Raw genomic sequence first — 25,596 nt, 5'->3', positions numbered from 1 at the left:
AGCATAAATATTGTGAAAACAGTAACTGAATCACTAAGTATTGACAATTTTCACACTCATAATAATCTTTTGTTATATTTACGTGGGACTGTAAAAGAAGTACCAGCAGCGCTATTCGATCCGAAGTCCTCGCTCTTACGAAACTACGGACTTAATCACCCGGCTGTGGGCTTCTCGAGCAGTAGCAACCATAAAAAGTATATAAGTACACCTAAAATATTCAAACTCGATTATCTCGGTTCAGAGTTGCATCTTCCTGTTTACATACGTTGAAATCCTAGTTGTACCTTACACATGCTTTCAATACGAATCGCATCGACGATGGGTAATTCAGAGGATCTTCATATAGAATATGTAGTCTTGTGGTATAGGTTGATAGGTTTGGATAGCATTACGTACAGTGCACTAGCTTGCGATACAGGAAGGTAAGTCAGACCTGGGTGGAATCCTCATGACGGATAAACGACCGAGTTTTGTGCGCTGACGAAACTGAGTGTGGTTTTAAGCGGTTTCTCCCTCTTGTTTAGACAAATGCCAGACTGGTCTCCCAATTTCCGCTTCAGAAAATACGATACACAAAGAGGACAAAGTTAACACATAGGCAGGCGGCGTACACGACTCCCTCCATTAAGTAATTGACTACTGTGGCGGCAGCAAAGGTATCTGACCGCAGTCAGTTTCACCCATAAAACTGCCAAATATTGAGTACAGCGGATGCTGGACGAGATGGGTTTCACGCTAAGAAGAAGTCTTTTGAAAGCGGATGACTATTTTTGAAACACCCTGTAAAAAAATATACAGTGTACTTCAGCTGCCCCTACCTATGGGTTTGACGCAACCCGCAACGCCTTCAAATACCATGCGCGAGATTTTCATATTCTCTCGCTCTCTATGTGCAAAATATTAGTCCTACAGATAAAAATGAACAGGACCATTTTGTAGGAAATTTATTGTAGTTAAATTTTGCACTGGGATACGTTTTTGCTAGAGGCCGCAGTTCCCGAAATATTCAAGAAAAAAGTACAAAAGTGTCCTTCAAACGCATTTTCCTTTAATAATTCGAAAACCTTGGTTTTCTTGCAGAAAGGTCCTGTTCATCTTTTACAGGAGGACTAATAGTTTGCACATAGCAAGCGAGAGAATGTGAAAATCTCACGAATGGTTTTTGAAGGCATTGCGATTGGAATAAAACCCATAAGTAGGGTCAGCTGAATCACGCTATACATAAATATATAAAAATAAATAGTTTACAAGATAGCCCTCCTCAGACTGTATGCCTGTCTAAGAAAATTCTTACATACGTTCATTATCCAAGCTGACTCTGCAGTAGGTAAAACTGTGAGTGGCGCACGTAGTCAGGCAACTGGCATACAAAACATCTGTTCTCTGATTCTAATACAGAGTGTGCTGGCAACTGTAGGTTCTGTAGACAGTTACAGCCAACTCTTGTATCCGAGGAGAGATTATCGACTAGTTGAACATGTACTTGCCTACGTCGAACATTTCCCATGTTTAGGAATAGTTACCGAAGCCTTGAAATGACGCACTCTAACGGGGCCCCATACCGCCATTATGGTATTGTGGTGTACACTTCAGGGAGTGGATACACGACTGGGACAATTCGCAATGGTCAGTAATTCTTTACTATTCGGAGAGCACTATACCAGTGTCTTTATGAGCTGGTTATAGTGACTGTTAACCTTTAGCGTCACATTGTCGGGCCTGGTAGTTTAGTGGCAATGCGCATACCTAAAAGCTAACATGTCGCAAGATGAAATCTACGGAAATTTGCTGCCAGCCTTTAATCTAGACCTCACCTGTCAACGACTTGAGAAGCTGCCACGAACGACACTTGGTTCGGATTCCACGTTAAACTGTAAATGCCCTTTTCGCGGTTGGATAATTGGGGTGGATTAGGGACGCGCAAGTTACCGAATTCGGCCACTGACCACCAGGAAATTATTAGTATCTTCTCATTATCCTCTTTTTTTCAATTGCGCAAAGCTCCTGCGCAAGACTGCAAAGCATCGTGTCTTTCTTTAAACCTATGAGGCAGTTGTCCACTGTATCGCACAGCTGTTAATGTAGCATGTATGCAACGGAGCCATAAGATACTCTGTAGGTGGGGGGAGGGGGATGGGACGGGGGATAGCCCTGAGAGTTTGGAGTATTTTTAATATTTTGGAAGACAAATGGCGACTTGTACGTAGCCATAAGGAAGTTTTCCTTCTGACCCTGTGAAAAGCCTGCGTAGTACCTACTTTTAAACCAGTTTCTTAAAAGAAATACACCTGGTATCATCTAATCATACTATACTCATGCTCATAAATTAAAGATAATGCTGATACATGGTGAAACAACGCTCTGGTTGGCGGTTTGTGGGTTTAAATCACCTCGGGGTATGACCATGCGGTGCATTTGACCTGCGGTCGTCGCACGGTAGCGCTGGCAGCAGTCCACATACACAGTGTGTTGGTGCATGTCAGAGTACGATACAGCGAATAAGTGAAGACGTTTTCAGACGTGCTAATGGTGACTGTGTGTTGAAAATGGCTCAAAGATCACATATTGATGACGTTATGAGGGGTAGAACACTAGGGCGACTGGAGGCTGGTCAAACACAGCAGGTCGTACCACGGGCCCTCCGTGTGCCACAAAGTGTGATCTCAAGATTATGGCAACGATTCCAGCAGACAGGAAACGTGTCCAGGCGCAACAGTACGGGACGTCCACAGTGTACAACACGACAAGAAGACTGATATCTCACCATCAGTGCCCGCAGACGGCCACGGAGTACTGTAGGTAGCTTTGCTCGGGACCTTACCGCAGCCGCTGGAACAGTTGTCTCCAGACACACAGTCTACAGACGACAGAACAGACATGGTTTATTCGCCCGGAGAACTGCAAGGTGCATCCCACTGACCCCTGGTCACCTGAGAGCCCGTAAAGCCTGGTGTCAAGAACACAGTACATGGTCATTGCAACAGTTGTCCCAGGTTATGTTTATGCACGAGTCTAGGAGTAGTCTTAACAGTGATTATCGCCGGGTTTTCATCTGGCCTGAACCAGTAAACAGATACCAACCACTTAATGTCCTTGAAAGGGACCTGTCTGAAGGTCGTGGTTTGATGGTGTGGGGTGGGATTATGATTGTTGCACGTACACGCCTGCATGTCTTTGACAGTGGAACTGAAACAGGTCAGGTGCATCGGGACGTCAGTTTGCACCAGTATGTCCACCTTTTCAGCAGTGCAGTGGGTCCCACTTTCCCCCTGATGGATGATAACTCACGGCCCCACCGAGCTGCCATCGTGGAGGAGTTCCTTGAAACAGAAGATATCAGGCGAATGGAGTGACCTGCCTGTTCTCCAGACCTAAACCCTATCGAGCACGTCTGGGATGCTCTCGGTCGACGTATCGCTGCACGTCTTCAAACCCCTACGACACTTCAGGAGCTCCGACAGGCACTAGTGCAAGAATGGGAGGCTATACCCCAGCAGCTGCTCGACCACCTGATGCAGAGTATGCCAACCCGTTGTGCGGCCTGTGTACGTGTGCATGGTGATAATATCCCATATTGATGTCGGAGTACATGCACAGGAAACATTGGCGTTTTGTAGCACATGTGTTTCGGGACGCTTTTCTCAACTTATTTCCAATACCGTGGACTTACAGATCTGTCTCGTGTGTTGTCCCTAGGTGCCTATGCTATTAGTGCCACGTTGTGTGGCACCACATTCTGCAATTATCCTTAATTTATGAGCATGAGTGTACATTTTTTCCTTTCTCTGAGAGCTACGGGGAGAGGGGTTCTCCTCCTGAGCGTGGGTGCCCTTGCTTCTTTGCCGTTTTTAATCAGTCCTGAGGCTGCAAATGCACGCAAGGAACAGGATCAGTATTGAATAGCCACTGGAGTGGACTGCGTGCATCTGCAGCCTCAGGACTGATGAAAAACGCCAAAGAAGCGACATTAACAACTGTCCACTGTAGTGGACAATTGCACCACAGTTTTAATTTCAGTACGTTAATTGTCATGAGTAAAGTTTAGCAGAGATGGACACTAATCTTGTAGGTGGCACTTCTTCTGGCTGTGGATACACAGGAAGTGACTTGTGTAGAGCATGTCTAGTAAAAAAATATTGGGGGGGAAGGGGGGGAGAGCTATGAGATTACAGATAGTGTTGCGAAGATTGACAACTTCATTTATAAGTACAGAAATGTCAAATATGCACTTCACAAAACACAGAGAAACAATGTTCCATGACTAAGATATCGATGAATGCCAACTGGGGTCCGTCAACTCATGCAAATAACTGGCTGTAACAAACTCTGGGAATATGAAATGGAATGAGCACCTAAGCACAACTGCAGATAAAGGCGGTGGCAGACTGGGGTTCATTAATGGTATACTGGGAATACGCAGTCAGTTTACAAAGGAGACTGGTCGCAAATAACTCGTGCGTCCCATCTTAGAATACCGCTCAGTGTGTGAGACCTCAACCCAGACGGGACTCTCAGAGGATATTGAACGATTGAACAGAAGGGCAGCACGAGTGGTCACGGGTTTGAATCAAGGGAGAGCATCGCGGAAAGCTGGTAAACGTGAACTGCCAGACGCTTGGAGGTAACCATCAGCTATCCCACGAAAAGCCTACGTACAGAGTTTCGAGATGAAACACTGAGTAAAGAACCTAGGCATATACTACACCCCCAAATATCGCTTCCGCGTAAACCTCGAAAACGAGATTAGACAGAGTACAATGTGCACAGAGGGGTTTAATAAGTCATTATCCCAAGGCTCCAGACACGAGTGGAACAGAAGACACGGTAACAGGCGATACAGTGGCAAGAACCCTCTTCCATGCACATGGCATTGGTTTCCAGTGTACGTCGCATTCGGGAGGACGACGGTTCAATCCCGCGTCCGGCCATCCTGATTTAGGTTTTCCGTGATTTCCCTAAATCGCTCCAGGCAAATGCCGGGATGGTTCCTTTCAAAGGGCACGGCCGACTTCCTTCCCCGTCCTTCCCTAATCCAATGAGACCGATGACCTCGCTGTCTGGTCTCCTTCCCCAAAACAACCAACCAACCAGTGTACGTAATGTAGACGTAGTTATGGTGAAACCATGAGATAAATGTATTGCCCACATATAGCAAGTTACCTGGTAGTTTCCAGTTAAGTTGTGTGACGTATTCCCAAGCTGCCGTGAAGATTATTTCAGTCAAAAAGCCATGAAGTCCGTAGATGTAGAGTCGCATGCATGGTGAAAGCTGGAGCTGCTGTTGCTGCATGCCGCCCTCTGCAAAAAAGACATTTCCTTTATGTTTCTTAAGGTGTGCTGGGAACAGAGAAGTGTAGCTAGTGCCGACCTGTACATTTCACAGTTAACAGTGTCCTCTTCTTCACTTGGTACAAAATGACTCTAAGCACTAGGGGACTTAACATCTGAGGTCATAAGTCCCCTAGACTTAGAACTACTTAAACCTAACTAAGCTAAGGACATCACACACATCCATGCCCGAGGCACGATTTGAACCTGCGACCGTAGCAGCAGCGCGACTTGGTACCCAAAAAAAAAAAAAAAAAAACATATGCATAGAAATATTATGATAGAATCTGCACACTAATTTCAGATAATTTCATAGAATTCACACAAGTTAAAGATAAAAAAAAAACATTGTTAACATTCCACAATCGTAGCTGGAAAATAATAAAAAAGGGAATACAACAGATCACATAATAAGCTTTCATGGCTGGTACTGAGTCACTTAAAACTTCCGGGCTAAAAGGCCGTGGTCGATGTATGAAACTTTCTCATAACGTTTCCTCTACGACTGCACGAGACATCTTCAGAGGTAAAGTGGCGAACTGCAATCAGAACTCGAGGGAGCGCCGAATACGTAGGCAGTGTCTAACATTTGCGTGGTGTCTGTTGTTCTATATCGTGTCTTCCTACCACTTTCGCGCAACGACGCTCTGAGCGTGTTTTTTTAGGGAATTGACTAGTTTGAACCTGGGACCTGTTGCTGGTAAGGAGACGCCAGACCACACATGACATGTAGAGTTCAAAAGAGTTCAGTGAGACTAGTGATGATATAACCAAATACTTAATGATTTCAGCGCCAGCTCCACTGCACTCCCTGTAAAAGAATCTTAATACTAACTAAATTTAGTGGAAGGGGTTCAAGGCTTTCCTATTTTTAGTTAGCTGGTAAAATAACGTCGAAAAAGCAGTTAAGTTTACCATTAGAAGTTTTATTCTACTCACAAAACATTGTTTATAAATTGCACTATTGGTAAAAGGAAATGTTTTAATACAGGATAATAAAAACCAACTGCGTTCAACAAAAATGTGAACGAATATTCCCTGAGTGGGTTTCCAAGTTCTACAATGGATCGATGGATGACCTATGCCATATCACATCTATAATCTAGGTTTAAATTAAGTTTCACAAGAGAGAAAACTATCAAAATGGTCTACAGTGACCCTCAATTACTTATCTAACTTGTCGTAAATGCAGTGGGTGATGTGGCTTCTCAATAACTATATAACAGAAAAATCATCGCGTTTCAGATTTTTACTTCAAGTGGCAAATGTGAACACCATGAGCTTTAATTGACGATCGACACTAGTATTACGCAAAAAGGGGGTGTAGCAGATGAGACTTCTGCAGTTCTGAGTGAAGCTTTATGCGCTGTTGTGCGGCATCGCGTGCGTTCATTACCTTGTCAGTGTTCGTCAGGGGGCAGCGGGCAGCACAGCTTCGCTCACCTCGCCGTCTCGGAAGCAACTCTCTCCTAACTTCTCCTTACTACAATTTACCGAAGTTGGTTTAAAAAAACCATCTGGTTGTGTTTTCATCTGACCAATCAGGGTCTCAATGTTAACATTAAGCTCCGCCTACAAAAATTATGTCTATCCAATGAGAAACATTATACTTTTCGTGGTGGGGCAATGTTTTTAAAGTTTGCAACGTAACAGAGACGCGAAAAAGTCTCACGCTAAAAGTTGCAGCTGGCGTGGTCCTTTTAGTGTTATCGTAAGATCTATACTGTTCTTCTGGAGGGCTCTATCTTTTAACATGGGTTAGGGGGTGGTCCTGACGTAACAGAGACGCGAAAAAGTCTCACGCTAAAACTTGCGGTTGGAGTGGCCCTTTTTGTGTTATCGTGAGATCTATACTGTTCTTCTGGAGGGCTCTATCTTTTAACATGCGCTGGGGGGTGGTCCTGACGTAACAGAGACGCGAAAAAGTCTCACGCTAAAACTTGCGTTTGGGGTGGCCCTTTTTGTGTTGTCGTAAGATCTATACTGTTCTTCTGGAGGGCTCTAGCTTTTAACATGGGCTGGGGGTGGTCCTGACGTAACAGAGACGCGAAAAAGTCTCACGCTAAAACTTGCGGCTGGGGTGTGGTCCTAGCGGTTAGCTGGCGATGTGGGTGTCCGTCCCTTATCGTAGGGCCTTCCAGCTTAACACGGTTCTGCTCTCGGCTTCTGTTCTCGTTTCTCCCCTCGGAACTGCGTCTATCTCACGGTGGGAAGGTAAGACATGCATTTAGGCATTCTTGTGTTAGTCTGTGGTATTCCATTTGCTGACTCGTTACTCGTATTACTTTGGTTAATTTAATGTCACGATTTATTCGGAGCTATGTGACATACTACTGGATTTGCTTATCATGTCAGGGGTTTCATGGAAGGTGTTGGATTTGCCTGACACCTTGCAAGTGTAGAGGGCACCACAGTTCGTCACGTGACGTCGGCTACGAGTTTATCTCTGGTAGTAGGTTTTATGTAATTTAATACCTTTCTCTTGAATGACAACGTTGCAACGTAAGAATGACGATCGATTACTTTCCTTCGAGTACCAGCGATAATCTTGTACCCGGTATCACGTGATGATCTATGGTGCCCTCTACACTGCCCATATAGTCGGCGCTACCTCGAGTTCTGGTTGCAGTTCGCCTCTTTACCTCTGAAGGTGTCTCCCGCAGTCGGAGAGGAAACTCTAGAATAAAGAATTACACATCGACCACGGCCTATTAGCCTGGAAGTTTTATGTGATGAGAATACAACAGAGTTTGTGGATTATACATCAGGAGATTAAAGTGTTGGGAAAATCGACATATTGTCTTTTCTGAAGAAAATCCGCAGTCAATGGTCGTACGACATATTTCATTGTCTATCTAGATTGCATATGTTTGTATAACAGTGACCAGCTTCTGTTCCATCAAGATCTGTGTACGTCGCTTACAAGAGCAATCCGTCAGTGTCTATGATTTACATGCTACGTCATAGAACAAAGTTTGATTTATGGAATCAGTGCAGTCAGATGGGTAGATTTGGAGACGTGAGATAACTGCATAAAGGAGCCACCGTGATTAGCTGCCCGTAACCATACCACCAATGAAGCTGCCCGATTTGTAGCTTTATCAACATGAAGTGTCCAACGTATCTACAAGGAATAGTGGACTATTCGCGATCATGTAACATGGCGAAAGAACAGTGGCCATTAAAAGATCATAACCTACAGGAACCATAGACTTTTTTTCCCACTAACATTAAACTTCGATTACTACGAAGGATGGTCTGTGACTATCACCTTCAAGAAATAATGTTACTTGATTAAATTTTTGTCTGTCTGTAGGATTTGTCGGCCTAGAAATAGTGTTGGTGTGAAGTGGTGCAAGATCTTCGAAATTATTAGGAAAATCGGAGTAAGCTATAGGTAAAGACGGATACAGGGTGAACATTAATAAAACTTACTAACTGCCAGGACGAATTTCTGACCGGAGGTGAAGGAAAAAAGGTCCTATGAATATGTTTCCGGAAATGGTCGGCGTGCGTGCAACGACAACAAATCGTCCCTGAACACAGTACAGAGCTGCGCAAATCCACGTCACAACAGATGTTCAAAGTGGCCGGTGATAGGGATAGTAGCGGTTGTCATGCAGGATACACATAATAGTACTTTGGCTTACTCCATGTTGGCGGGTCACTTGCCTGGAGCTTGTACTATGGTTTGGCTGTAACCTGTAGTACCTGGTCCTCCAAATCTGGTGTACGCATGTTCATCTGTCTGAAAGGACCCACGATCTCACAAACGCCAGAAAGGGCTTGAAATGTTGTTTGATGTGGTTGGTGTCTGTGAGGATAATTGTTTTGGTATAGCCGTGCTGCCTCTTGACCGTTTCCATCTGCTTGGCCGAACACAAACACCATCCCGACTTGTTCCCGACATGAATACCGGACCATTCTACCCCTTACAGCACGCTTCGTCAATCACACAAACCTGCAACACCCAAGGAACTCACGGCACGTGTTAAGAGGAACTGTGATTCGTCAGCGTCATCTACCGTGGAAACGATGCATTTCTGGACGCAAGTTCATAGGACCTTTCTTCCTCCATTTCGAGTCAGGAACCAGTCCATGCAGTTTGTCGGTTTCATTAATGTTCACCCCGTATTCAGTACAATAAGTACAAGAAACAAAAGGGAAAACATAAGCTATGGGGAAAGACGAGTAATGTCCAAAATGTACAAGATCCAAGAGGGAACAATAGGAATGGAAGACCAAGAACGAATACTTGGATTAAAAACGGTGTAACACAGGGATCTAATCTTTCGCCCCTGCTGTTCAGTCTATACATCGGAAAAGACGGAAATAATGATTTAAGAGTTGAATTAAGCTTCAAGGTGAAAGGATATCAATGATAATATTGGTTGATGACATTGGTATCCTCAGGGAAAGTGAAGAAGAAACCTGCTGAAAGGAATGAAAATTCTAGAGAGTACAGATTGTGGGTTGAAAGTAAACCTAAGAACGATTTAAGTGACGAGGAATAGCAGAAATAAGACTTGCAACAGGCTTACCATCGAAACTGGTGACGAAAACTAGACGAAGTGAAGGAAGTCTGCTATTTTGGGAACAAAATAACACAGGACATACGAAGGAAGGAGGACTAGCACAGGTAAAGAGAGCATTCCTGGCCAAAACATGTCTACTTGTATTAAACAGGAGGGAGAAATTTCTGAGAATGTACGTTTTGAGCAAAGGATCGGTAGTGAATCATGGACTATGGGAAAAGTAGGAAATCGAAGTGTTCGAGATGTTGAAGATCAGTTGGGCGGATGAGATTGGGGATGAGGATATTCCCCGCAGAATTGACGAAGAAAAGAACCTATGGAAAACACCGAAGAGAAGAAGGGACAGGATGATATGACATGTGTTAAGACATCTCGGAATGACATACACGGTACTAGAGGGAGCTGTATAGCTTTGAAACCGTAGGGAAAGACAGGGATTGGAGTACATTCAACAAATAATTGAGGATATAGGGTGCAAGTGCTACTCTGAAATGAAGAGCTTGGTGCAAGAGAAGAATTCGTGGCGGTCCGCATCAGACCAGCCAGAAGACCGAAGATGAAGGGAAAAAAGATACATGTCTGCAATCCTGGTACACATTGAAATCGTTGCGCCACAGTAGCCTGGCTGCCAATAGAGTAACCAGAACAAAATGGTGCAGCCCACTGATAAAGTGGCGTATCGTGCGATAATTCGTTTTCGATAATTCGTTCTCGTAAATTTCCATGGAAATATCGAACATTTTTGTTGCGCCAACATTGTTGATAAGCTTGATTATACCAATGATCGTATAAAGAATTTCAACGATGTACAGCGTACGGTTCAGTGAGTGTGTCAAATGCGATAGTAAATGGAGAAAACCGAATTTAATGCTGTTATTAAACTTTTTCATTTGAAGGGTTGGACTGCCATACAAATCGAAATAGAGCTGCAAGAAGTTCACGCAGACTCTGCACCGTCATTGAAGACGGTTTACTTTTGGACTAATGAATTTAAACGTGGTTTGACAAGCACTGAAGCCGAAGCACGCTCCAGCCATCCAGTTGAGGTCAGCTTGGGCAAAACCCATGATATGCTAATGCAAGACGACAAAAAAAAAAATTCGTGAGACTGCTGAGACTGTTCGCATCTCAAATGAACGAGTGCATAGTATCCTGCATGGAGAATTGGTTATGAGGAAACCATGTGCCAAGTGGGTGCCGCGATTGCTCACAGTCGATCAAAGGCGCATCCAGCTCAACATTTCAACACAATTTCTGGCGATAGTTAGTCACAGTCCACAAAGCGCTTTGAACCGATATATGACTATTGATGAAACCTGGATCCATCACTACAAACCAGTGTCAAAACGGCAGTCAAAACAATGGGCAAAACATTGGTGAAAGTGCACCGAAGAAGACAGACCATTTTGTCAGCTGGTAACGTGATGGCCTCTGTGTTTTCGGATTCCCATGGAATAGTTCTTATAGATTACCTGAAAAAAAGGCAGAACCAGAACTGTACCCTATTACGCTCCGTTGTTGGATCGTTTGAAACTGGCGTTGGATGAAAAAAAAGAGAAAAGTTGGCACACAAAAAAGTGCTCTTTCACCAGGCTAATGCACCATCCCATAATCGCGAACAGTGACGAAAGTGCATGAACTGGGCTTTAAATTTGTTCCTCATTCACCCTGTTTACCAGATCTATCGCGAAGTGACTTTTTCGTGTTACCTAACTTGAAACTTTGGCTTGCTGGCAAGAAATTACCATCAAAGAGGAAGTGAGAGTTGGAGCCTAGTATTTTGGAGATTTTGACAGAACATATTTTTGCGATGAGACGAAAAAGCTGGAGAATGGCTGGACCAAGTGTAGTACTTATCAAAACAGGTGCACCTGTGTTAGGTCAATGTAGACGACTAAAGATGTCATGAGGACTAGGCTGCTGAAAATGAATTATTGCACAATACTCCATTTTGTCTACAGGTTGTGCCATTTTGTTTTGGCATGATACGGTACTACGGCACGAGCGTTCCAATATGTACTAGGACTACAGATATGTATCTGCACACATACCAAAAATTAAATGCAGAACTTTATTTTTTGGAGGTGGTAATGAAAACCGTGACTATTCCTCGTCTTTCGCTCGCGCAAGTAGCTCGGTTTTACAATTTAAACACAGCCAGATGACGAGATGTGTTAACATTGCTTCTTTGTGTTTCGGTTGCTGAATATACACAACAATAAAATGTCGTAATGTTTTCATGGGAACCATTCCAGCATTCACCTGAAGTCACTATATGAGAATCAGAATCGATGGACGAGGAAATGAAGCGCACTTGAGTTGAAAGCGAGTGCACAGTCTTCGCCACTGAACGATTCACTCGGTGTTCCAAACACGATACAAGGTTCAAATGGTTCAAATGGCTCTGAGCACTATGGGACTTAACATCTTAGGTCATCAGTCCCCTAGAACTTAGAACTACTTAAACCTAACTAACCTAAGGACATCACACAACACCCAGCCATCACGAGGCAGAGAAAATCCCTGACCCCGCCGGGAATCGAACCCAGGAACCCGGGCGTGGGAAGCGAGACCGCTACCGCACGACCACGAGATGCGGGCACACGATACAAGGTCGCCATATATCTGTCGTACTTTGCATCAAATAATTGCGCGGATCAGTAACGACTGGCCAGTCGACCTTTGTACAATTAGCTGAATTAGCGAGAGGAGCAAGTCAATTGCGTATGAAACGCGACCGGTGCCTTGGGAAAGAGCGTGGCCGCTCTCCGGTGTCGCTGCAGCGCCTGTCCACATAAGCGGGAGAGGCACTGCCAGTCACTGCACTACCGCCTCCTGATGGCGTCGTCACAACAGGGTGGAGAAGGCTCAGTTGTTAAAGGTTGGAGCAGGGAATGTGTAATAAAACTTTTAAGGAAACAATATCAGCAGTACTTGACCAATGGCAATGTAAATCAATGTAACTACGCACTAAAATACCTTGAACCAACGACTGATCGCCAACTAACATGGAAACACCACCTACTAACCATTCAACAGAAATGCCATGACAGCCTAAAACTACTAACCGTTCGAACACGGGAATTGTATCCTTACACAAACCTCCACACCTGCAAATCCCTGATCCAATCCATCCTTTGCTATGTAAAGGTAGCATGGTCTTCAGTTCCTCCAAAATTCTGTAAAGCCTACAACGCTATGCACTCTGCCCAGTACGCTTTCGGCTCAGCTTGCCCACCCATACACGAATCCTTTATCACCTTATAAAATCCTCACCATTCTCTTCCAGATTCAACAGCTATGAATATCATACCTCATTCGCTCTCTAATCGCCCCCCTCCCCGCTCTATGATACCAGTACTCCGTCATGCCTGTGGTAACATAGTCCCATAACACTACACCAACACACACTCCATATTCTTTCCCAACCAAACTTTAATCGCCTCCCCTTACCCGACCATGGAATCCGCCCAGATATATACTCGTCTTGCCAGATCAAGAGGTCTGCCCCTCCTCTCCTTGTCAGGGATCTTGTCCTCAACCCCCCTACCCCACCTCGACATCCCAAGATTTGGTTCGGAATCTCATCCCTGATCGTCCTCCCAAATCTCTCAGCCAAACATTCACTCACTTAAAACCCATGCTATACACTTCCCAAATATCTATAAATTCCGTGATAACCTTACTCCTGGCAATCTACATAAGTGGGGATATTTTAAACGGTCAACAATTCTGCGTTTCGTGTTTTAACCAACACAACTCACCATCTATGTGTTATTTGTAAAAATATTCGATTTTTAATACCATTAAATTTTTTCATCATATTTAAAATTCGTTTGCCTGAAGAGCGACGAACTGTAATCGCTGATAGCACCTCTTCCCCCCCCCCCCCCCCCCCCCCCAGCGTGTCTGGGGTGAGGGGGATGAAATAACAACACAGAAAAAAAATGATAGAACAGCTGCAAGAGGTGATATGTTGGGACGTTGCCTCGTATGCCAATAATGTTATCTTCACTGGTATATAGAGACACCAGTTCAGCGAGTGTTTTGGTATCTTTTTTTGCAATGTATTTCCTATTAAAGCGTTCTCATATGAATATAAAATCTGAAGACGCTCCTTTCACTTTATGATCCGATGTTGTGTCGTCAACAGAACAGTATCTTCTGCCTTTATCAAAGCTCATATGCTCGATTACAGAAAACTTCTTAGAAGTAAACATATTTAATTGTTAGTTGTAAATCACGACATAGACGCAAAAATGGTGTAACCCTCACTTGTAAAATAAAGAAAATGTCTCTCTGTGGAAACGCAGAGAAAGGAAAGATTTTTCATAGTTTCAAAAGCAAAGGTTACTCGGTTTCTGCCACATAGTCAAATGTTTTATGAGTTAATCTACTCTTGAACTGCGATATTTTTGTTTTCACATTTAAACTGGCATCGCTTTCGAATATCATTCCTTTGGGACAGCACAGAAAGAGGATTTAAAAAACCATATTAATGTTGCTAATCCTCTCTCACATCTGATTAAGTGTAACTGCAGCTCTATACATTCCCTTTCATCTAAAACCAATAAAAGTGTTAAAAGCTGTTTCACAAAAATTACACATTTTTATTGAGAAAACTTATATGTACACTCCTGGAAATGGAAAAGAGATCACATTGACACCGGTGTGTCAGACCCACCATACTTGCTCCGGACACTGCGAGAGGGCTGTACAAGCAATGATCACACGCACGACACAGCGGACACACCAGGAACCGCGGTGTTGGCCGTCGAATGGCGCTAGCTGCGCAGCATTTGTGCACCGCCGCCGTCAGTGTCAGCCAGTTTGCCGTGGCATACGGAGCTCCATCGCAGTCTTTAACACTGGTAGCATGCCGCGACAGCGTGGACGTGGACCGTATGTGCAGTTGACGGACTTTGAGCGAGGGCGTATAGTGGGCATGCGGGAGGCCGGGTGGACGTACCGCCGAATTGCTCAACACGTGGGGCGTGAGGTCTCCACAGTACATCGATGTTGTCGCCAGTGGTCGGCGGAAGGTGCACGTGCCCGTCGACCTGGGACCGGACCGCAGCGACGCACGGATGCACGCCAAGACCGTAGGATCCTACGCAGTGCCGTAGGGGACCGCATCGCCACTTGCCAGCAAATTAGGGACACTGTTGCTCCTGGGGTATCGGCGAGGACCATTCGCAACCGTCTCCATGAAGCTGGGCTACGGTCCCGCACACCGTTAGGCCGTCTTCCGCTCACGCCCCAACATCGTGCAGCCCGCCTCCAGTGGTGTCGCGACAGGCGTGAATGGAGGGACGAATGGAGACGTTTCGTCTTCAGCGATGAGAGTCGCTTCTGCCTTGGTGCCAATGATGGTCGTATGCGTGTTTGGCGCCGTGCAGGTGAGCGCCACAATCAGGACTGCATACGACCGAGGCACACAGGGCCAACACCCGGCATCATGGTGTGGGGAGCGATCTCCTACACTGGCCGTACACCACTGGTGATCGTCGAGGGGACACTGAATAGTGCACGGTACATCCAAACCGTCATCGAACCCATCGTTCTACCATTCCTAGACCGGCAAGGGAACTTGCTGTTCCAACAGGACAATGCACGTCCGCATGTATCCCGTGCCACCCAACGTGCTCTAGAAGGTGTAAGTCAACTACCCTGGCCAGCAAGATCTCCGGATCTGTCCCCCATTGAGCATGTTTGGGACTGGATGAAGCGTCGTCTCACGCGGTCTGCACGTCCAGCACGAACGCTGGTCCAACTGAGGCGCCAGGTGGAAATGGCATGGCAAGCCGTTCCACAGGACTACATCCAGCATCTCTACGATCGTCTCCATGGGAGAACAGCAGCCTGCATTGCTGCGAAAGGTGGATATACACTGTACTAGTGCCGACATTGTGCATGCTCTGTTGCCTGTGTCTATGTGCCTGTGGTTCTGTCAGTGTGATCATGTGATGTATCTGACCCCAGGAATGTGTCAATAAAGTTTCCCCTTCCTGGGACAATGAATTCACGGTGTTCTTATTTCAATTTCCAGGAGTGTATATCAACAATGGTGCAACTCATACAATACACTTATTTTTTTAAATTTTTTATTTAGCCTTCGGCACTTCTGCACTCTACAGCCACACATTTACTGGGAACTGATAACAGCTCCCTGTTTCAAATTTAACGATAAGAGTCACTCGTTTTGATATGTCGAAAATTCGATATGGTATTTCAAGATATCGACATAGTACAACCGATCATCCAACTTTCTCTGTAACGCTCTCAGGACGCCGCCTAACATACTTACGGAATTACGGGAACTTGCGAATTTAGTAATTTTTTTGGAATCCTAAAACAATATAAAAATGTATTCGCTTGTCTCACTGTCGCTAACACTTTTTCATCTAACAGGGTTTTAGCCTCTAAGTGTAATTACTGAACAAGACGGAACAGCAATTGAAACAGTGGACCGACAAGAAAAGCAATGGACCGACATGGCATTGAAATCCCTGTCGGTCTTTCCAGATGTACATATTCCGTGGTTTTCCTGAGCTGAAAGCCCGTATGGTTCCTATTAAAATAAATATTTAAAGACTCGGTTTAAGCTGTGATAATCTGCAGCACGGGTTATGCTATCCATTACGATAAAAACATATTTTGTAACCAAAACTTGGATTTGAAGAAAGACATAAAACGTATTGGGTTTAAATATAGCTTCAGATTATTTAGATCGTAGAAAGAGACCTGCGGCAAAGACAGTCGTACGCCATTAGGGTCACCACAGTTGCAAACAGTGAATATTTTTGATTTTTATGATGTTCAAGGAAGCCAATATCATCAGCTATCAACGGCGGTCTTGCACCTTTACAAAAATAATCTTCATTAGTACACAATCTTAAGCGAAGCAGATCAGAGGGGCTGGTAGAGGTAAATTCCCGCCACATAATGAGAACAGTTTAGTACAGTTTCTACAAAGTGGTTGACAATCGACTGAGCCACCTGTAATCTCTGAGTCATTCCGCGTTAATGTCGCTGGACTCTCCTTGCGTACAAATCGCTAAAATCCAAGAAATATTCTAGACGACATTTCGGCTGGGACGTCAAATGGCCACTTTGGGTAGATATTATCTCTAGCTGGCTCGATTATTTATGTCACACCTCAAGAAATGTCCCAAAATAGATGATAATATCAAGATCTTAGTGGTAAATCGTAGAAGTGTTTAAAAGAAAGTGTCATACGTTGAAATAATACTGAAAAGCTGTGGGGGCTACGTAATTATCGACAATGAGGCTTGGCGGAGACGTGAAACTGGAGGCAACGAGGTGTTCTGGGGCAGACCTGTTTACAGAGAAGACGGGCTCCACAGTATGAGCGGTGGTGTATTTGTAGCAGTAGATAAGAATGTAAAATCAACTAAAGCAGGAAATGATTCTGTATTTGAAATGGTTTGCGCGCAAATAACAGTAACGAATGGGATAAAAGTTGTATTTGGATTCTTGTGTCTATCACGAAATTCAACAGCAGAAGTAACTTTGGAGAAACCTCGTTTCCCTGTTCGTTCAACAATTTTCCCTGCGATATTTGGCTGCACTTTAGCAGAAACATTTTCTGGGGTAAAAGAGCTACGACCGGTTCACATTCAGTGACAAAGTGACTGCACTATCGCGCCATTCAGGCACTTATAGACAGGTAAACCTTCTGGACAATAGCTAGAACACAATTAAGGTTAGACACTGATTTGAAGAATGCCCACGTACTGTTGCAAAAATTAAAAAAATAGCCGTCAGCAGCGGTATACGTCCAAAGCATTGCGCAGCTCAAAGGCAAGAATTAGGTACGATTTCCGTTAAAATGGATTCACAAACAGTTCCCGTCACTTCACACGTGTTCTATAGACACAAATAGAAAGTTCTTCACGGTATAGATGTCGCAGAACGGTCAACACCATCTCGCCAATCCTTTCGACCTCATTAAAATGTTTCATCCCAGAGTCACCGCCATATCTGTGGCGCACTGGCCATAAAGCTAAAAACAGTAGAATTATTACATTTGGTCGCATACACACGAAATTGGTCTCATTCACCCTCGCATTGCGTTTAGTAGCTCCTCCAATGAGTGAAACCTTGAAGTACGTGAAAGGAGTCAAAGTAAATATCACCACAAGGACGTAGTGATGAATGGAAATGAAATGGATATGTCAAAAATCAGCCTCAGTTGCGAAATGTTACTGGTCTTTACCCAGGTTTCAGCCAGAGTAGTCTAGCCTTCTTCAGAAGCATGAAATAAACTAATACATGCCAGAATAAGGCATACCACGTCCATTCTGACCTTGCCTAGTAATGCGGTGCGGGTCTCTAGCATCGTTCCCCTACGCTCTGTCAAGAAGCAGGGGACTTCATTTCATTTCTAAGAATTTTTAACATGTTGCAGGCCTGTCAGCAACTGTGATAAATTAATATGTCATGGGCAAACTCCAGCGTAGCGTCCGCGGCTAATTTCACATGATCTCTTCTCCCATTCCAGTAAGGAAAATTGTCACTCAACCAACAGCTGCAGCAAAGTCGGCAGGACCCCACGCTGCAGAAACTAGTCTTGAAGTCCCTCACCCAAATGCTCAGTGTGAGGCATCAATTTCTCTATCAGCGTGTACAGATAAGTCTCACCTGTTACACGTTCGTCAAAGAAGAAATGTCCTAGCACATGACCTTCCCGCAAACCGCACCACACTATCACCTTTTGGCAGTGCAGTTCTGCTGTTTGGGTAGACTCATCCGCCGTGGATTGCCTTGAGACCAGTATCGAAGATTTTGTCTTTTCTCTTCACCATTGACGTAAAACATGGCTTCATCACTGAACAAAACACAGTCTTTAGTAAAACTGATATTTTCATCCAGTTTAAAAAATGGTTCAAATGGCTCTGAGCACTATGGGACCTAACTTCTGAGGTCATCAGTCCCCCAGAACTTAGAACTACTTAAACCTAACTAACCTAAGGACATCACACACATCCATGCCCGAGGCAGGATTAGAACCTGCGACCGTAGCGGTCGCGCGGTTCCAGACTGTAGCGCCTAGAACCGCTCAGCCACCCCGGCCAGCTTCATCCAGTTTATCTTCGAACCATTCACACATGTGCAAGTGCCTGTCGCGGTCATCTTCATTTAAGTGAAGCAATATCTATAACTTGTACAGATGAAACCTCTCCTCTGCCACGATTTTGTGGGCGATTGACCTGAGAACAAACACCCAACTCCTTGGATGTCCGACGAAGTGATTTCTTTGGGCTAGCACAAACTTTGACCAAGACGGCCTCTTTCATTCCGTCTGAAGTCTTTGGTCGTCCGGGACGGGGTTTGTCCAACATACTGTCTGTTTTGTTTTTAAACTTGGTGGTTAATTTCCCGACGGCAGTAAAACAGATAGGTTGACGATGGGGGGTGGGTGGGGGTGGGTGGGGGTGGGTGGGTGGGAGAGAGTCTACGGTTAAATTCTTTCGCAGTTTTGCAATACGACCGCCCTTCTCGTCCACTTAAGAGTGCCAACTCCACTCGTTCTTTTTTAGATAGAGCCATAATTCAATCTGGAAAAACCGAGCGAGGTGGCGCAGTGGTTAGACACTGGACTCGCATTCTGGAGGACGACGGTTCAATCCCGCGTCCGGCCATCCTGATTTAGGTTTTCCGTGGTTTCCCTAAATCACTCCAGGCAAATGCCGGGATGGTTCCTCTGAAAGGGCACGGCCGACTTCCTTCCCCATCCTTCCCTAATCCGATGAGACCGATGACCACGCTGTCTGGTCTCCTTCCCCAAAACAACCAACCAACCAACCGACCAACCTGGAAAAAACGAAATTTATTAGAATTGTTAGAATTTATTTTATTATTATTTCTTTATTAATATTTATGGAATATAGGATATTTATTACAATTTATTATAATTCCCTATGCACCCAGACTTCGTGGAGACCCTGTACAGCTTCGTAGAATATCTGGTCAAAAGCATCCGGGTGCTGCTTTGTAATCTAGAGGTGGCCGCTAAAGTGCGCGAGAGGCAGACCCGCCTGTATACAAGGAGGTGCCTAGTGATGTCAGCAGAGATGCAGTAACACCACAATAAGTCAGTCGTAAGAACTTAGTGACTTCTAACGTGGACTTGTCATTGGATGTCAGCTTTCAACCCTTCTCAATCTGTCCCAGTCGATTGTTGGTGATGTGATTGTGAAGTGGAAATGCGGAGGAACAACCTTAGCTAAACCACGACCGGGCAAACCCTATGTCCTGACGGATACAGAGCCGGCCGCTGTGGTTGAGCGGTTCTAGGCTCTTCAGTCCGGAACAACACGGCTGCTAAGGTCGCAGGTACAAATCCTGATTCGGGCGTGGATGTGTGTGATGTCCTTAAGTTAGTTAGGTTTACGTCGTTCTAAGTCTAGGGGAATTAGATTAGGAAATGAGACACTTAAAGTAGTAAAGGAGTTTTGCTATTTGGGGAGCAAAATAACTGATGATGGTCGAATTAGAGAGGATATAAAATGTAGACTGGCAATGGCAAGGAAAGCGTTTCTGAAGAAGAGAAACTTAACATCGAGCATAGATTTAAATGGCAGGAAGTCGTTTCTGAAAGTATTTGTATGGAGTGTAGCCATGTATGGAAGTGAAACATGGACAATAAATAGTTTGGACAAGGAGAGAATAGAAGCTTTCGAAATGTGGTGCTACAGAAGAATGTTGAAGATTAGTTGAGTAGATCACATAACTAATGAGGAGGTATTGAATAGGATTGAGGAGAAGAGAAGTTTGTGGCACAACTTGACAAGAAGAAGGGATCGGTTGGTAGGACATGTCCTGAGGCATCAAGGGATCACAAATTTAGCATTGGAGGGCAGCGTGGAGGGTAAAAATCTTAGAGGGAGACCAAGAGATGAATACACTAAGCAGATTCAGAAGGATGTAGGTTGCAGTAGGTACTGGGAGATGAAGGAGCTTGCACAGGACAGATTAGCGTGGAGAGCTGCATCAAACCAGTCTCAGAACTGAAGACCACAACAACAACAACAAGTCTAGGGGAATGATGACCTCAGATGTTAAGTCCCATAGTGCTTTGAACCATTTGAAGGGTTACGGGCCGTCGAGTGCTGCGGAAGCTGGTTGTAAGAAGTATGTGAAATTACAAGAAGGAATCACTCGCGAGTTCCTAAGTGCTATCAGCAGTCCAGGTGGCACAATGACGTATCGTAAGGAGTTAAAAAAAATGGGGTACAGTGCAAGAGTAGCTCGACACATGTCTGTAGTCAACGCTAAGCGATGCTGGAGGTGGAAAAAAGAGCGACGCCACTGGACGTTGGATGACTGGAAACGAGTGATTTGGAGTGATGAATCACGCTATGCCCTGTGGTGATCCGATGGAAGGGTTTGGGTCTGGCAAATGTCTGGATAATGTTACCTGCCCTCATGTGTAGTGCCAACAGTGGAGTACTGAGAACGTGATATTACGGAGAACAGCGGTGTTTTTCATGGTTACGGTGTGGTCACCTTATTGCACTTAATGCGAGGGCCTGCTGAAAAGTAATGCATCCGAATTTTTGATTCAGTTCTCAATATCGGTTTAGGTACTGCATTTCATACTTATTACTCGGTCGTCTTTCCCGCTTCGCTGATCCAAGCTGCAGCTCTCTGTCATTAGAAGGCTCCGAATTGTAGCATGTAACACGGCGGTGTGTTGCATAATCGTGTGCGTACGTGAGAAACAGCGTGCTGTACACGAGTTTCTAACTTGGTCCACACATGGAGCGCCTTCTCCTTCGGCATGAGAATGCCAGAAGACACACGAACGCTGCGACATCTCCAACAATCCGATATCTTGGGTTCACTGTCATCGATCATCCTGCATACCATCCCGACTTGGCTCCATCCGATTTTCATATGTTTCCAAAACTTAAAGAATACTTGCGAGGACTTCACTTTGACAGCGAAGTCAGCGAGGCTGTGATGAGAAACAGGTACGTAGATATGAAGAATAAAGAGCTGATTGTTAATAAAGTTTTTTAAGCAGCTTTAAGAGTTTTTACATAAAAAATTCGGAGATATTATTTTTCAGCACGCTCTCGTAAAACGTTAAATGTGGAAGGATATGAACACATTTTACAGCATTGTCTACTGAGTGCAGGAGAGGAACAATTGGGAGACGATGATCCTTTGCATCAGCACGATAATGGATCCAGTCATAGAGCAGCATTTGTGAGGCAGTGGTTTGTGACAGTAACATTCCTGAAATGGACTGGCTTGCCCCGAGTTCCGACCTGAAGCAAATAGAACGCCTTTGGGATGAGTTAGAACGTCGACTTCGCTCCAGACCTCATTGTCCAACATCACTGCCTTCTCATGTTTCGGCTCCAGAGGAAGAATCAACTGACATACATTCAGACATCTCATTGAAAATGTCCGTAGCAGAATTCAAGCGGTCATAAGGGCGAAGAGTGGACACATCGCATACTTATGTCCACTAATAGGTGACCACACAGTGTATACTCCGCAGACCGCTGCACAGCGTTCCCCGAACTATACTTCGTACCAATATTGGCCTCTTCCTGTCCTATTTCATTCCCATGTTCCAAACGCGAGGTATACGAACCAAACTGTAGAGATTTTGCAGGCTTCCCCGCTTACCGATACGGTCTAATGAGCAAAGAATAAGAATAAAGAGGTTCTCCTCCGCAGAATCGACGAGGAAAGGAATACATGGAAAACGCCGACAAGAAGAAGGGGCAGGATGATAGGACATCTTTTAATGATATTAGGGAATGACTTCTATGGTACTAGAGGGAGCTGTAGAGGGTAAAAACTGTAGAGGAAGACAGAGATTGGAATATATCCAGTAAATGATAGAGGCCGTACGTTGCTATTGCTACTTTGACATGAAAAGTTGGTGGTGGAGAGAAATTCGTGGCGGGCCATATCAAACCAGTCAGAAGACTGATAGTGAGCTGCTCAACCAGAGTATCCCATTCTTCGTTAACTCGCTACGCTCAGTCAGTGTGATAGCACTTTGGAACTCTCGAACAATTCTTTCCGCTGATTACGTATTATTTCTTACTGTCACCCTTCAAAGTACTCGATGGTCCGCGTCCGCGTTTCCACTCCCAGTCTCGTTGCCAACAGTCGATTTGGGTAACTTGAGAAGTATTGAAATGTCCCTGATGGATTTGTTACTAAGGTGAAAATCAATGAATTTTCAACTTTCGAAATCACTGAGCTCTCCCTAGCGACCAGTTCTGCTTTTACTGCCTCTCTCCTGACAATACAAAACTCCCTGCCTCCTTTTATTCTGGTGTCTTGTGGTCAATTCCTGATCTGTGGCCACACGATTCGTTATCTTTGTGATTCTGGCCGTAAGTCAGTGCTAGGATATTGGAATTATCTCAACGAACGACACTGCGTCCTAACACGCAACCCACACTATCAGCAATACTTCTCTAATTTCTTATCGAGCACCTTTAACGATCTGCCTCGCAGCTGGAGACAAACAGGTGGAGACAGCGTCTGCCGTAAAATATCTAGGCGTTACTATCCAGAGTGACCTTAAGTAGAATGACCACATAAAACAGATAGTGGGAAAAGCGGACTCAGATTCGTTGGAAATGTAACTCATTCACGAAAGAAGTGGCTTATAAGGCGCTTGTTCACCAGATTCTTGAGTATTGTACATCGATCTGGGATCCCTATCAGGTAAGATCCAACGAAAAGTGGCGCATTTCGTCACCGGATAGTTTAGTTGGCGAGAGAGCTTTGCGGAGATGCTAAACAAACTCCACTGGCAGACGTTACAAGAGACGCGTTGTGTATCACGGTGAGATTTACTGTTGAAATTTCGGGACAGTACTTTTCAGGAGTTGTCGGATAATATATTGCTTTCCCTACATACATCTCGCGTATTGACTACGAGGAGAAAGTTAGAGAAACTAGAGCCAATACGGAGGCTTACCGACAATCATTCTTCCCACGCACTATTTGCATGTGGAACAGGGTTGGAGAGATCAGATAGTGCTACCGAAAGTATCCTCCGCCACACACAATTAGGTAGCTTGCGGAGTATCATATAGGTGTAGATGGAACGTCCAAGCAATAAGTTGAAAACTGATCTGAACTGATCTGAAGCTACGCGAATCGAACAGAACCGACAGTGGAATCTACTTCCACTGAACGAGAAGACACGTTTGGACATGCTCGCCGACGCAGGATCCGCTACTCAACGCGCTCATATATATATCCTGCGTCGGCGAGCATGCCCAAATGTGTCTTCTCGTTCAGTGGAAGTAGATTCCACTGTCGGTTCTAGGCGCTACAGTCTCGAATTATATATATATATACAACAAAAAACTAATTACGTTAAATTTTCGTGGCTCCCCTTTGGTTTCCTTTCCTTAATTCTTTCTCGCCCCCTCACAGCTCTAGGTTAGTCTTCCTGGGAGTAGGATTAGATAGGGGCCAACGCCTGAAGTGGTGTTTTTTTTTATTTATGGCCAAAGTGGGGGTGGCAATATTCCTTCCTTATTTTTGGATCCCTTTTATATTCCGCAGGGGAAAAAGTAAAAATGTTCCGCATTACGTAAGTGTCTTCGGATACTTTTGATCAGACTGTGTATGTTCCCAAGGAATCTATCTCTTCGTTTTAATATGTTGTTTAAGAGAAAGTTTTTTTATCATTGCGTCTTGTTTCCGTACTCGATCAATCCATGTGATCTTCAATACACTTTTGTAAGACCACATTTCGAAAGATTTCATTTCTGAGTACCCTATATTCCATATTTCATAACCATACAGAGCTGTGTGGCAATCATAACTTTTCATGATTTTTTTCTTGTTTTGAGGTTTGTATTTTTTGTTTGTTGTAAGTTGCTTTTTGTAGTAAGTTTACTGTCTAATAATTATAACATTATACCGATTAATGTTGATGAGTAACAATTGTATGTTGTATGACAGGTGCTTAATTGCAACAGACATTTTTTTCCTTGAGTCTTAAGAGAAATTAGCAAAACAAAACTCAAATGTTCAAATTCTGGGACAGTATTTAATTTTGTGTACATTTTAGTGTTCCTGCCACACGTCAGTGACGTAATTTTTAAGTCTTGTTGTACTAGAAAAGATTCCATTTTCTACTACAGATAGCGAAGCGGGATCTTTATGGAAATTTTCTGTATATTTTACCCTTTTTATTACATTTTATTGAAAACATCCTTTTATTGTTTACTTGCTTGGCGCCCGCTGCTTAGCTCACGTAGACTGCATGGCCTGCAGAGGCATTTTTTGTTTTTATTTAATCGAATTTTTATTTTGTTCACAAATTGCAACACTTTTTAAGCTTCTGATGCTAGTTAAGGCCGCATAAGCTCGGTCTTTTCCGAATGCTCTTCTCACCAAAAAGAGATTCTGACAGCTGGAGTCCAAAGTTTTTGTTAATAATGCCTTTTGCGTTCCTGTGGACAAGTTTCTATAACAACTTTCTTGCTCTAACAAATATTTCTTTATATCTAAGCGAGAAGTGAAATAACAGTTTTCATAAATTTAGCTTTAAACTTTTTTAATGTAATGAAATATTTTCCAAAATATTTTCGTCCTCTATTGCACTCGCTTACGGGTTCTATTTCCAGAAACACTGAAACACGTATTTTTTTGTTTGTAACCGAGAAATCAAATATCAGTTGTCATAGATGTAGCCTTAAAATCCTTTAGT

At 44.1% G+C, this 25,596-nt stretch overlaps 1 protein-coding gene across 1 annotated transcript in view; it reads right to left on the bottom strand.

Annotated features, from left to right (window-relative positions):
* The window catches only part of LOC124795088 (transmembrane protein 229B-like), a 179,402-nt gene that overhangs the window by 36,900 nt on the left and 116,906 nt on the right, over positions 1 to 25,596 (bottom strand). Inside the window, exon 2 of the mRNA XM_047258912.1 lies at positions 5,164 to 5,301. Within this exon, the coding sequence (XP_047114868.1) occupies positions 5,164 to 5,293 (130 nt within the window). The 5' untranslated portion in view covers positions 5,294 to 5,301. The remainder of the gene's footprint in view (positions 1 to 5,163; positions 5,302 to 25,596) is intronic.

The sequence above is a fragment of the Schistocerca piceifrons genome, chromosome 4 (genome assembly GCF_021461385.2).
Source record: "Schistocerca piceifrons isolate TAMUIC-IGC-003096 chromosome 4, iqSchPice1.1, whole genome shotgun sequence".
Lineage (NCBI taxonomy): Eukaryota > Metazoa > Arthropoda > Insecta > Orthoptera > Acrididae > Schistocerca > Schistocerca piceifrons.
Note: the sequence above shows the minus strand (reverse complement) of the source record. Positions and strands in the feature narration are given on the sequence as shown.